At 45.3% G+C, this 12,835-nt stretch overlaps 1 protein-coding gene across 5 annotated transcripts in view; it reads right to left on the minus strand.

The window, feature by feature from the left end:
* RNF38 (ring finger protein 38) overlaps positions 1-12,835 on the minus strand; it is a 724,979-nt gene that overhangs the window by 130,202 nt on the left and 581,942 nt on the right. For all 5 annotated transcript variants that reach the window (XM_069237710.1, XM_069237731.1, XM_069237718.1 and 2 more), the window contains one exon: positions 2,252-2,358. In XM_069237710.1, coding sequence (XP_069093811.1) covers positions 2,252-2,358 — 107 coding nt within the window. The remainder of the gene's footprint in view (positions 1-2,251; positions 2,359-12,835) is intronic.

The raw sequence follows: 12,835 nt of genomic DNA on the forward strand, positions 1-12,835 counted from the left end.
TTCAACTGGCATTCTTAAATTGTCAAGCTTCAGGTGCCTCCGAACACATGGGTACAAATTAATTGGGTATAATTCAAATTGTTATTCAAGATACTACATTGTTTTGCAGGGTTAACCACTCCTACAACGTCACAATATTCAGTAAGCAACATATTAATGACCCAAAATTGTGTCCAGCAATTCTCCTTCAAATTAAACATGTGCTTTATAACAATCATTGCAACAAAAAAAAAAACAGCATTTTGTGAACATTGTAAAAACACAGTTTTGCCCATTTTGGGGTACAGGCAACAGAATAAACACTGATAAGTACTGACATCAAAGGCTTTAGAAAGCACTGAGAAAACACAACTGAAATCCCATCCCCAAAAAAACACTGAAAACAAGATAGCCTACTCATGTGCTTTGTACAGTGTCAACGCCTTCAGTACACATATTCAGGGCTGCAGAGCATAGATACCAGTCTGCCACAGACAGAGGTAAATGAGAGGGAACACTTGTATTAATACGTGTACAATATGGATTCTGATGCGCCAAGCCTTGCTGCTTGAGCCAATCTACCAAGACTCTCTGCACAAAAATCAGTTTAGCTATCATAAGAATAGAGTGCTATCATGGCAGAAAGGGTCTTCAGACAATTATGGAACCCTTTCTGTAATACAGATACAGCCAATGCATAAACAGCACCCACAGTAACTTCCCCATCATGCAAGGACAGTGGCAACATGAAAACAAGGCAAACACTTTGCCTCTGCACCCTCACCATACTACGTATGGAGGTGTTCCCTAAACACAGCCCTCTGGAGATGGTACAGATGGTCCCATGGATCTCCCACTCATCCCCCTGCAGGCAGGTGCAGTCACTCACTGCACTTCAGGCAAGAGGATCTCTGTCCCCCTTCTGAAGTGGAGGCAAAATACGGTCTGTACAATAGAAGATGGATAGGCTACTTGAAACAGCTGCTCTGTCTTTCAGTAGTAAGCTTCTCCGAGGGCTGCCACAAGTTTACATCAGCTTTAGAGGCAGCACATTGTTTTTATTATTAGAAATGTGCACTGTGCACTGATTTGAAAGGTGTGCCATGTTGCAAAACAGGAACAATGTGCCTGCTTCGTAATAAGGCCCCGGGAAACCACATTTTTGGGGGTTGTCAAAGTTAAGTCAAACTCACATTAAGACGGTTGTATCTTTATCACAGACAACCTGACTTCCTACTCTTATTTTAAAAATCAATAGTCAAAATCTTTGGAGGCAGAATTTAAACTTTTATTTTCTATCTGTTCATTTCTTAACTGACAATCATGGTTTTAGAATACAAGCTCTGACCTCAACAGAAATATCAATATTGGTATATCTGAACAACGGAAAGGTCATAATGTGTCCCTAAAATATATATTTTTCCTATCTCACACTTGGCCAGGGAGTGCTTAAGAACTGCTCTTGTTATTGTTTTGCATACGAAGGTTTAGTACCACTAACTGGCCTTTGGTTGCGTATCACAGCTGCTGAGTCAGTCTGGATTAGTTAAACACTTTTCTTTAAATATATGAAGGACTGCCTGTTGAAGACTTTACTGATTTATACCAAATCTATTTTCCATGGGTCTGGTGGATAGGACTCCGTTCTGATATTCTTGTCACTATCAAGGCCGTTGAATTTTAAAGCTTTTTTTCTTTTCTGCAAAAGAAGCTCTAAGATGTTAGAAAATAAGAGCATAACAGCACCCCTGGTGTACTATAGTTATTGTTCTAACTAAAGTAGCTTCATTGTTTCTAACAGGTAACATTCCAGTTAATGCAGCAAACTTACATAATGACATTTTCCTGTGCCGTTGTTGTTCCTTAGATAACGCAAGATCACCTAAAACTACCATTCTTTTAAACTACAGCTTACTGTTTTATATTGTCAGTTAATAAAAGCATGCTGATTATAGGCTCCAGCTATAGGTATCATGAAGGGCCTTTAATGATTGGAATAGCACATGACATAAGCGCTATACTACTAATAGAACATCCCACCCACTAAGGGCACAATGTTTTATTCAAGCAAAGAAACAAAGAAATCCAATGGACTGGTGAAACATTCTTCAACGGATCTCTCAAAATCCCTGTGTTGTAACTAGAAATCGATTCCAAACACAAGAACCAAAGCAGACAAAAGAAACTGGTATAAATTCCTAATACCACAATAATAAGTACAACTACATATGTTTCTATCAACAAACATGGGCACAATGTACAGGTTACTTACAGATAATATGGAAGCAAGCTTGAGTGAAAAGGTGGTGGGGGTAATGGCTGCTGAGATCTGAATCGGTTTCGTCCTGTTATTCTTCGAGGCATAAAAGGGGGATATGGCTGTAAAGAGTCAAAAAATAAATTATTTTAATTTTTCTCTCCCAAGGTTTGTCTTCATACACATACAACTACCTAAATGTAACAAGTTTGTTAATAACTTGGGATTTGTCTTGTGGAACTTCCGAGGTGAATCAGACACTTCTACTCTGTAACTAAGTTTACTCAACTTTTTATTTAAGTCCTAGACAGGAGATACTTGTCCCTGGAGTTGGCAGCAATACTTTTTATCAGGTACTATTAAAGGTTTCTCCTAGGTACAAGTGTGCATCTCACAAGGCTGTCTGTGAGGTCCTGGAAAAGGATCTCTGTTGAATATATATTATCTCCCAGTCACTGCCGTCTCAGCAAGAATTTTGGGTATTTACATTCTATTTTAGTATTTTTTTTATTTCAAAAGTATTTATTACATTTTCAACTAAAAGAACCAGAAGGCATATTCAAAGCATAGCTATACAATCATCACTGACAATATCAATAGGTGTGACAGAGTAGTTACATACTGAGCATAGTACAGATCACAGTACATTACATGTGAAACATTGAACTCAAGTCAACCACTTAAAAGGGGGGTGGGATAGTTAAAGGACAAAAGAGGAGAAAAAGAAAAATAGGAAAGTTGCTGAAGGTACAAGTCCAGATCATGCATAATCCTTAGCACTGAGTGTAAGCTCGAACAAGTGGAGTTAAAGTCAGAGTTACAGGCTCTGATAGCAAGCCTAATAATTGCAATGTAATACAGTAATGACAAACATTAATAGTATCACACGCAGCCAAAGAAGGAGATCTGTGGGGGTTTGCCCAGCTCTAAAGAGTGATCTAAGTTGTTCCAAAGTAATTTATTAGGACATTTTAAATTTAAGCACAGAGAAGCATATGAAAGTCTAAAAGACTTTCACCAGTAAAATATTCCAAGTCTTGTTCTTTGCAGAGTGGGTCTGGAGCCCTCCAGCTTGTACTGGGCATAGAGGCACTGCATGCCAGATCCTCAAAAGTGCGACAAACAACAATTGCCACTCTCAGTTGAGTTGGGATTGGGGAGGTTTTGAAGGTTGACAGGCATAAAATTAGCCTCTATGCCATTAACAGTCAGTGCATACTTTACTTCAAAATAACAATATACTGATAAAGTTGCCACATACATAAACCGGAAGTACTTGCTGTGTTTCGGGTACATTGAGATGTGAAAATGCACATCTTTAAAGTTGACAGCTGCTTGGTAATCGCCCAGTTCCCGTACTGGGAGGACGACTGGCAGGAATCCATCTTGAATTCTGTAATTTCTATGTATTAGTTTAATGCAACATTGGTGCTTTTCTGGGATTAGAAGGAACAAAGAATAAATTCCTTACTCGTGTTTATGAAAATTAAACTTGTCTATAGCCCATTTAGCAAGAGCACTTAAACTTCTTCTAGCAGAAAAGAGAAACGGCCTTGTTTTACTCTTGTTTTTACTATATATATATATATATATATATATATATATATATATATATATATATATATATGGAAAATGTCACTTACCCAGTGTACATCTGTTCGTGGCATGAGACGCTGCAGATTCACATGCTTTGCACATCCCGCCATCTAGTGTTGGGCTCGGAGTGTTACAGGTTGTTTTTCTTCAAAGAAGTCTTTCGAGTCACGAGATCGAGGGACTACTCCCCTTTTGGCTCCATTGCGCATGGGCGTCGACTCCATCTTAGATTGTTTTCCCCGCAGAGGGTGAGGTAGGAGTTGTGTATTATAGTAATAGTGCCCATGCAATGGAGTAAACATGTATGTACATAATGTAGTTTAAAGTGCTATATTTACAAAATTACAAATGTTCAAGATCAACTTCGAAACGGCTACAGGCTCCCGGGGAGGCGGGTGGGCGCATGTGAATCTGCAGCGTCTCATGCCACGAACAGATGTACACTGGGTAAGTGACATTTTCCGTTCGATGGCATGTGTAGCTGCAGATACACATGCTTTGCATAGACTAGTAAGCCGTTATCTCCCCAAAAGCGGTGGTTCAGCCTGTAGGAGTTGAAGTTGTTTGAAACAAAGTTCATAGTACTGCTTGTCCTACTGTGGCTTGTTGTGCTGTTAACACATCCACGCAGTAGTGCTTGGTAAACGTATGAGGCGTAGACCATGTGGCTGCCTTACATATTTCAGTCATTGGAATGTTTCCTAGAAAGGCCATGGTAGCACCTTTCTTTCTAGTTGAGTGTGCCCTCGTTGTAATAGGCAGTTCTCTTTTTGCTTTGAGATAACAGGTTTGAATGCATTTAACTATCCATCTAGCAATGCCTTGTTTGGAAATTGGATTTCCTGTATGAGGCTTTTGGAAAGCAACAAATAATTGTTTTGTTTTTCGAATTTGTTTTGTTCTGTCAATGTAGTACATTAACGCTCTTTTGATGTCTAATGTATGTAGTGCTCTCTCAGCTACAGAATCTGGCTGTGGGAAGAACACTGGTAGTTCTACTGTTTGATTCAAGTGGAACGGTGATATGACTTTTGGTAAAAATTTTGGATTTGTCCGTAGAACTACTTTATGCTTGTGTATTTGAATAAATGGTTCTTGTATGGTAAATGCTTGGATTTCACTGACTCTTCTTAGAGATGTGATGGCAATTAGAAATGCAACTTTCCATGTTAAATATTGCATTTCACATGAGTGCATGGGCTCAAAAGGTGGCCCCATGAGTCGTGTTAAGACAATGTTGAGGTTCCATGAAGGAACTGGTGGTGTTCTTGGTGGTATAATTCTTTTTAGGCCTTTCATAAAGGCTTTTATGACTGGTATCCTAAACAGTGAAGATGAGTGGGCAATTTGCAGGTAAGCTGAAATTGCGGTAAGATGTATCTTAATGGATGAAAAAGCTAGTTTTGACTTTTGCAAATGTAGCAAGTAGCTTACGATGTCTTTAGCAGATGCGTGTAAGGGTTGAATTTGCTTTTTATGGCAATAATAAACAAACCTTTTCCACTTATTTGCATAGCAATGTCTAGTGGTTGGTTTTCTAGCTTGTTTTATGACTTCCATACATTCCTGTGTAAGGTCTAAGTGTCCAAACTCTAAGACTTCAGGAGCCAAATTGCTAGATTCAGCGATGCTGGATTGGGGTGTCTGATCTGTTGATTGTGTTGAGTTAACAGATCTGGTCTGTTTGGTAGTTTGATATGAGGCACTACTGAGAGGTCTAGTAGTGTTGTATACCAAGGTTGTCTTGCCCAAGTTGGTGCTATGAGTATGAGCTTGAGTTTGTTTTGACTCAACTTGTTTACTAGATATGGAAGGAGTGGGAGAGGGGGAAAAGCGTATGCAAATATGCCTGACCAACTCATCCATAACGCATTGCCCAGAGACTGATCTTGTGGGTACCTGGATGCGAAGTTTTGGCATTTTGCGTTTTCTTTTGTTGCAAACAGGTCTATTTGTGGTGTTCCCCAATTTTGGAAGTAAGTGTGTAGTACTTGGGGATGAATCTCCCATTCGTGGATCTGTTGGTGATCCCGAGAGGGATTGTCTGCTAATTGATTCTGTATCCCTGGAATGAACTGTGCTATTAGGCGAATGTGGTTGTGTATCGCCCAATGCCATATTTTCTGTGTCAGGAGACACAACTGTGTTGAGTGTGTTCCTCCCTGTTTGTTTAGGTAATACATTGTTGTCATGTTGTCTGTTTTGACAAGAATGTGTTTGTGGCTTATTATTGGTGGAAATGCTTTTAACGCTAGAAATACTGCCAATAGTTCTGAGAAACTGTTTTTGCCGAGAGTCCCATTGTCCCTGAATGCTGTGTTGATTGAGTTGTGCTCCACACCCTATCATGGAGGCATCTGTAGTTATTACGTATTGAGGCACTGGGTCTTGAAAAGGCCGCCCTTGGTTTAAATTTATATTGTTCCACCATTGAAGCGAGGTGTATGTTTGGCGGTCTATCAACACTAGATCTAGAAGTTGACCCTGTGCTTGTGACCATTGTGATGCTAGTCACTGTTGTAAGGGCTGCATGTGCAATCTTGCTTCTGATGGATACAACTACCTGTGGATTCCTCACCTCATGAATACTCCCATGGCGCCAGCATTCGACGGAAATCTTCTTACTAGTCTCTGCACGTAGACGAGGACGTCACTGTCTCGCACGCGACGCCGTCTGACGTCATACAGGCAATAAGAGGTCCTCGACGACGTGCAGACGTCAGTTCCCTTTTTTTCCGTGCATTCGAAACGGTTATCTTCGAGGGAGCAACTGTTACTCTTGCGGTTACAGTGTATATCTTGCTGCGTACTCTTTCTCTGTGGAAATAATGTCGCAGAGAAAGTCTGGATTTAAGCCTTGTCGTGAGTGTGGAGGCAAGATGTCGGTGACGGATCCTCATTCCGATTGCCTTTGGTGTTTGAGCTCCGACCATGACGTCTCGACTTGTGATTCATGTCAGCACATGAATCCGAAGGCCCTTAAAGAACGCGAGGCGAAGCTGTTTATGGCCAAGTCAAAGGAGAAGCATCACAAGAAAAAGTCTTCTCCAAGACATCGGCGTCATCGAGACTCCCGGCGCCGTAGAGAATCTCGGCGTCATTCAAGGGAGGCTCGTTCCAGGTCTCCGGATCGGCGCCGGAGAACATGGGAGGTCAGCCCCACGGTGACGCCGCATCCTTCGACGCCGTTGCTCTCTCCGGCGTCTCCAACTTCGCCTGGACAGGCGTCGGTGATTGAGGTATTGGAGCCTCAAGTGTTTTCTCCGGCGCAGACGCCGAGGCCGGCGTCGGGGTCGCCTCCGAGTCAGGCACCCCAGTATCCGTCTTTTCCCACCCCTGGAGCCGATAGTTCCGCATTCTTGAATGCGATGTATGCCATCTTCCAACAGATGGCTCCAGGGGGTGCTCCGGCTGGGCCTTTGGCCTTTTCTTTGGGTGATCCTGCGCCTCTTCGGCCGGCACCCTTTATGCCCTTTCTCCCGTTTGGGAACGTGGGCTCGGCGCCAGTGTCGGCGCCGGTGGCCGCTCCGGTGGCTTCGGAGGGATTGGCCCCAGGGATTTCCATCCCGTCGACGTCGAGATTTCGGCCTGTGACTCCGGTGGGTCCATCCGTTTCAACTGCTCTTCAGTCGGCGCCGAAGTTACCTGTGGCGCCGGATGCGGCGTCGGTGGCTTCGGAAGATCGGCGCCGATCTCCGACTTCGGCGGAGGTATTGTCGACTCCGCGGATTGAGCAACGACTGCATTCAAGGAGGCGTGCTCTCCGGGTACTAGAGGAGCAGGAGTACCAACGAGCCCTAGAGGAAGGAGAGCTAGAGGACTCGGGTGATGGGCTGCGTGGACTGGAGTCGGCCAGTGGGCTGGACACTTCCCCTGAGTGGGACCTTTCGTCCCCGGGGGAATATACCGAGGAAGCTGCTTCCTTTCATACAGTGGTACGGAAGGCAGCTAGTTTTTTGGACCTGCCTTTGCCGGTGGTGGAGGCGAAACAAAACCTTTTGACAGAGGTGTTGCATCCGGCCTCAGCCGCGGCGGAGCCTCTATTACCTTTTATTGACGCTCTGCTGGATCAGGTTTTAGAGGTGTGGAAGAAGCCGGCATCTTCCCCAGCAGTTCACAGAGCCGTGGCCAGGAGGTATCGGACGGCTCCAACTGATCCTGGTTTCCAATCTAGGCACCCTACGCCGGAGAGCTTGGTTGTGCAGGCCTCCTGTTCGTCCAAGTCAGCGCCTGGTTCTTTTCCGACGGTGCCGGGGGACAGAGATTCAAAAAAGCTGGAGGCGCAGTCGAAGAAGATTTTTTCGTCCTGCAGTCTGGCTATAAAAGCCACCAATGCAACCTGTATCCTGGGGAGGTATATTCATGCTCTGATGGATAACATCTCCTCTTCGTTTACAGAGCTTCCCCAGGGTCTTTTGGATCTTGTCTCTGATGCCCAGGCTGCTGCGACCCAAATTATCCAGACGGGACTGGATACCACCGACTCGGTAGCCAGAGCAATGGGCACAACTGTGGTGGAAAGGAGACAGGCCTGGCTCCGTAACTCGGGCTTTTCGGCAGATGTACAGTCCACATTGTTGGATCTCCCGTTTGATGGGGACAAACTGTTTGGGGCTAAGGCTGATTAGGCCTTGGAACGGTTTAAGGAGAGCAGGGCCACGGCTAAGTCGTTGGGACTCCAAGCTCCTTCTTCCACGGCCTCTTCCAGATTCTTCAGGAGGTTTCGTGGATTTGGGCGTGGCTCTTCCTCCTCTTCCTTTCGGGGAAGATATCAGCAACCTGCCTCTTCCCATCCCTATAGATCTTTTAGGGGGAGGGGTAGGGTCCGCACCAGGGGAGCTTCTCAGCAGCACTCTGCCTCTTCCTCATCCTCTGGCGGGGTGCAGCAGGGGAAGCAGCCTTAGGCTTCCACCATTTCCCACTCACTCCTCTCCTGTAGGGGGAAGATTACAGCATTTTCTCACCAAATGGGAGACTGTTACGTCGGACACTTGGGTTCTCAGTGTTGTGGCAAAAGGCTACACCCTTCCCTTTCGGGAGTTTCCGCCCCTCATCCCGCCCCGCCCTTCGTATTGTTCACAAGAACACCTCCTGTTGCTAGAACAGGAGGTAGAAGTCCTCCTTTTAAAGGGCGCGGTGGAGTTGGTCCCGGAGCAGGAAAAGGGTCAAGGAGTTTACTCAAGGTATTTCCTGATTCCCAAGAAGGATGGTCGTTTGAGACCAATTCTGGACCTGAGGATCTTGAATTGGTTCCTCAAGCAGGAAAAGTTCAAGATGCTGACTCTAGCACAGGTGCTTTTGGCGTTGAACATGGAAGACTGGATGGTGTCTGTCGACTTGCAGGATGCTTACTTTCATATCCCGATACTCAAGTCACACAGGAAGTATCTCCGGTTTGTGGTGGGATCGCAACACTACCAGTTTGCGGTCCTTCCGTTTGGTCTTACTTCAGCACCTCGAGTCTTCACGAAGGTGATGTCGGTGGTTGCGGCAGAGCTCAGAAGGAAGGGGATAGCAGTATTCCCTTACTTGGACGATTGGTTAATCAAAGCCAAGTCCCCGGAGCTTGTGTTGCGTCATCTGCAGTCAACAACCCAGTTGTTGTTCGACCTGGGCTTTTCGGTGAACGAGCCCAAATCTCACCTAGAGCCCTCTCAGCGCCTCCTGTTCATAGGGGCAGTACTGGATACAACATTGGGTCGGGCCTTTCCTCCGCCTCAGCGGATTCAAGATATTCAGGATTTGGTTCCAATGTTTCGAAATGGAGCGGTAGTTCCAGTCCTCAAGGTCCTTCGTCTGCTCGGTCTTTTTGCCTCCTGCATTCTGTTGGTCACGCATGCTCGCTGGCACATGAGGGCTCTTCAGTGGTGCCTCCGAAGGCAGTGGTCTCAACACAGAGGGGATCTACAGGGTACTGTCAAGATCTCCAGAGATGCTGCTGTGGATTTGAAGTGGTGGATTGCAAGCAACAATCTTTCACAAGGAAAGCCGTTCCAGCAGTCGCCACCAGTGGCCACAGTCATAACGGATGCTTCCACTCTAGGGTGGGGAGCTCATCTGGGGGATCTGGAGATCAAAGGTCTTTGGTCTCCGGAGGAACAGATTTTTCACATCAATCTGTTAGAGTTACGGGCTGTACGTCTGGCTCTCAAGGCCTTCCTCCCTTCCCTTCGTGGTCAGTCGGTACAGGTCCTAACGGACAATACTACCACGATGTGGTACATAAACAAGCAGGGAGGAGTGGGGTCGTACCTTCTCTGCAGAGAAGCTCTTCGACTATGGTCCTGGGCAAAGGACCATCGGATTTGCTTGATAGCAAACCATCTGGCCGGAGTTTTGAACGTGCGTGCGGACAGTCTCAGTCGCCACTTCTCGGCAGACCACGAGTGGCGTCTCCATCCAGATCAAGTCCGTTTAATCTTCCAGAAGTGGGGGTTTCCTCGGGTAGATCTGTTCGCCACTCGAGAGAACGCGCATTGTCCGTTGTTCTGCAGCCTTCAGTATCTGATGCAGGAAGCGTTGGGGGACGCGTTTCAAATGACCTGGTGCGGCCAGTTGCTTTACGCGTTTCCTCCCATACCCTTGATTCCTCGAGTATTGAGGAAGATTCGCCAAGACCGGGCTCTAGTAATCTTAATAGCTCCGGATTGGCCAAGGAGGGTGTGGTACTCCGACCTTCTCCAACTCTCAACGTGCCCGCCGCTCCGTCTCCCTTTCAGGGCAGACCTCCTCTCACAGTCGCAGGGGCAGGTTCTACACCCCAACCTCCAGAGTCTGCACCTACATGCCTGGAGATTGAACGGGGCAACCTGAGTTCCTTCTCTCTCCCGCCTGAGGTAGTGGATGTTATATTAGCGGCCAGGCGACACTCCACTAAATCTATCTACGCTAATAGGTGGTCTAAATTTGTTGCGTGGTGTGGAGAGAGGCAGATTGATCCCTTACATGCTCATCTATCGGACGTTTTGTCTTTTGCTCTATCTCTGGCGCAAAAAGGTTGTGCAGTGGCTACCATTAAAGGTTATTTATCGGCCTTGTCAGCCTTCATATGTCTTCCAGACCAACCATCTTTATTTAAATCCCCTATTGTTATCAGATTCTTGAAAGGTCTTCTAAATCAATATCCTCCAAAGCCATTCGTTATGCCGCAATGGGATTTGTCCTTAGTCCTGACTTTCCTTATGGGGTCCCCTTTTGAACCTATGCATTCTTGCCCCTTGAGGTATTTGGTTTTAAAAACAGTCTTCCTGATAGCTATAACATCAGCAAGGAGAGTGAGTGAGTTGCAGGCCTTATCAGTAAAACCCCCTTATACAACTTTTTATGGGGATAAGGTGGTGTTGAGGACCAAGGCTGCTTTCCTCCCGAAGGTTGTTTCACCCTTCCATTTGGCTCAGGCAATTACTTTGTCCACGTTCTATCCTCCGCCTCATCCTTCCAAAGAGGAAGAAAGACTGCACCGTCTGGACCCAAAGAGAGCGTTGAGCTTCTTTATCGATAGAACAAGGGATTTCAGGCTGGAGGATCACCTGTTTATTGGATACGTGGGCAAGAGGAGAGGAAAGGCAGTCCACAAGAGAACACTATCCAGGTGGGTTGTTCTTTGCATTAAAATATGTTACTCTTTGGCAAAGAAGGATCCTCCTGAGGGCATTAGAGCTCATTCCACCAGAGCTAAGTCGGCCACTTCGGCCTTAGCCAGAGGTGTTCCTGTGGTCGACATCTGCAAGGCCGCAACTTGGTCGTCCCTTCATACTTTTGCAAAACATTACTGTTTAGATTCTGAGGTTAGAAGGGACGGCCATTTTGCACGGTCAGTGCTGCAGGATTTCTTGGTTTGACCATTTAGGCACCCACCGCCGGGCGTGGTACTGCTTTGGGACTCTATTCATGAGGTGAGGAATCCACAGGTAGTTGTATCCATCAGAAGAACGAGTTACTTACCTTCGGTAACGACTTTTCTGGTGGATACATTAGCTACCTGTGGATTCCTCACGGTCCCACCCGCCTCCCCGTTGCCTTTATGGTCTTGCCAAGTAATCCTTGAGTGCGCTCCTCTTGGTCTTTGAGGGTGCAATAGATGTATATATAATATATTTATATATATATATGTGTATATATCTTTATGTATATACTTGGTGTGTGTATATATTTTAAAAGAGAGAGTTTTATATATATATATATATATATATATATATATGTACATAAAAAGATTTACAGTTATTCATACAATGTGGTGTATTTTACAATATAATGGATGTTGCCTTGCTCTTTCATTGCATTGCCTGGTTGTTCTCATGCACGTAAAAAATGATTGGTACTGACGTCTGCACGTCGTCGAGGACCTCTTATTGCCTGTATGACGTCAGACGGCGTCGCGTGCGAGACAGTGACGTCCTCGTCGACGTGCAGAGACTAGTAAGAAGATTTCCGTCGAATGCTGGCGCCATGGGAGTATTCATGAGGTGAGGAATCCACAGGTAGCTAATGTATCCACCAGAAAAGTCGTTACCGAAGGTAAGTAACTCGTTCGTTTGGGACAATGGCTATATATGAGGACATCATGCCTAGGAGTTTCATTACTATTTTGACTTGTATTCTTTGGTATGGATACATGACCTGTATTACATTGTGAAATGCTTGTACTCTTTGTGGACTTGGAGTGGCAATCGCTTTTGCTGTGTCGATTGTTGCCCTTAAGTATTGCTGTGTTTGACACGGCTGAAGGTGTGACTTTGTGTAGTTGATTGAGAAACCTAGTTTGTGTAGGGTTTCTATGACATACTTTGTGTGTTGTAAACACCCTTCTAGTGTGTTGGTTTTGATTAACCAATCGTCTAGGTACGGGAACACATGTATTTGCTGCCTTCTGATATGCGCAGCTACTACTGCCAGGCATTTTGTAAAAACTCTAGGTGCAGTTGTTATTCCGAATGGCAACACCTTGAATTGGTAATGTACCCTTTGGAATACAAATCTTAGGTACTTTCTGTGTGAAGGATG

This window comes from Pleurodeles waltl, chromosome 1_2 (genome assembly GCF_031143425.1).
Source record: "Pleurodeles waltl isolate 20211129_DDA chromosome 1_2, aPleWal1.hap1.20221129, whole genome shotgun sequence".
NCBI lineage: Eukaryota > Metazoa > Chordata > Amphibia > Caudata > Salamandridae > Pleurodeles > Pleurodeles waltl.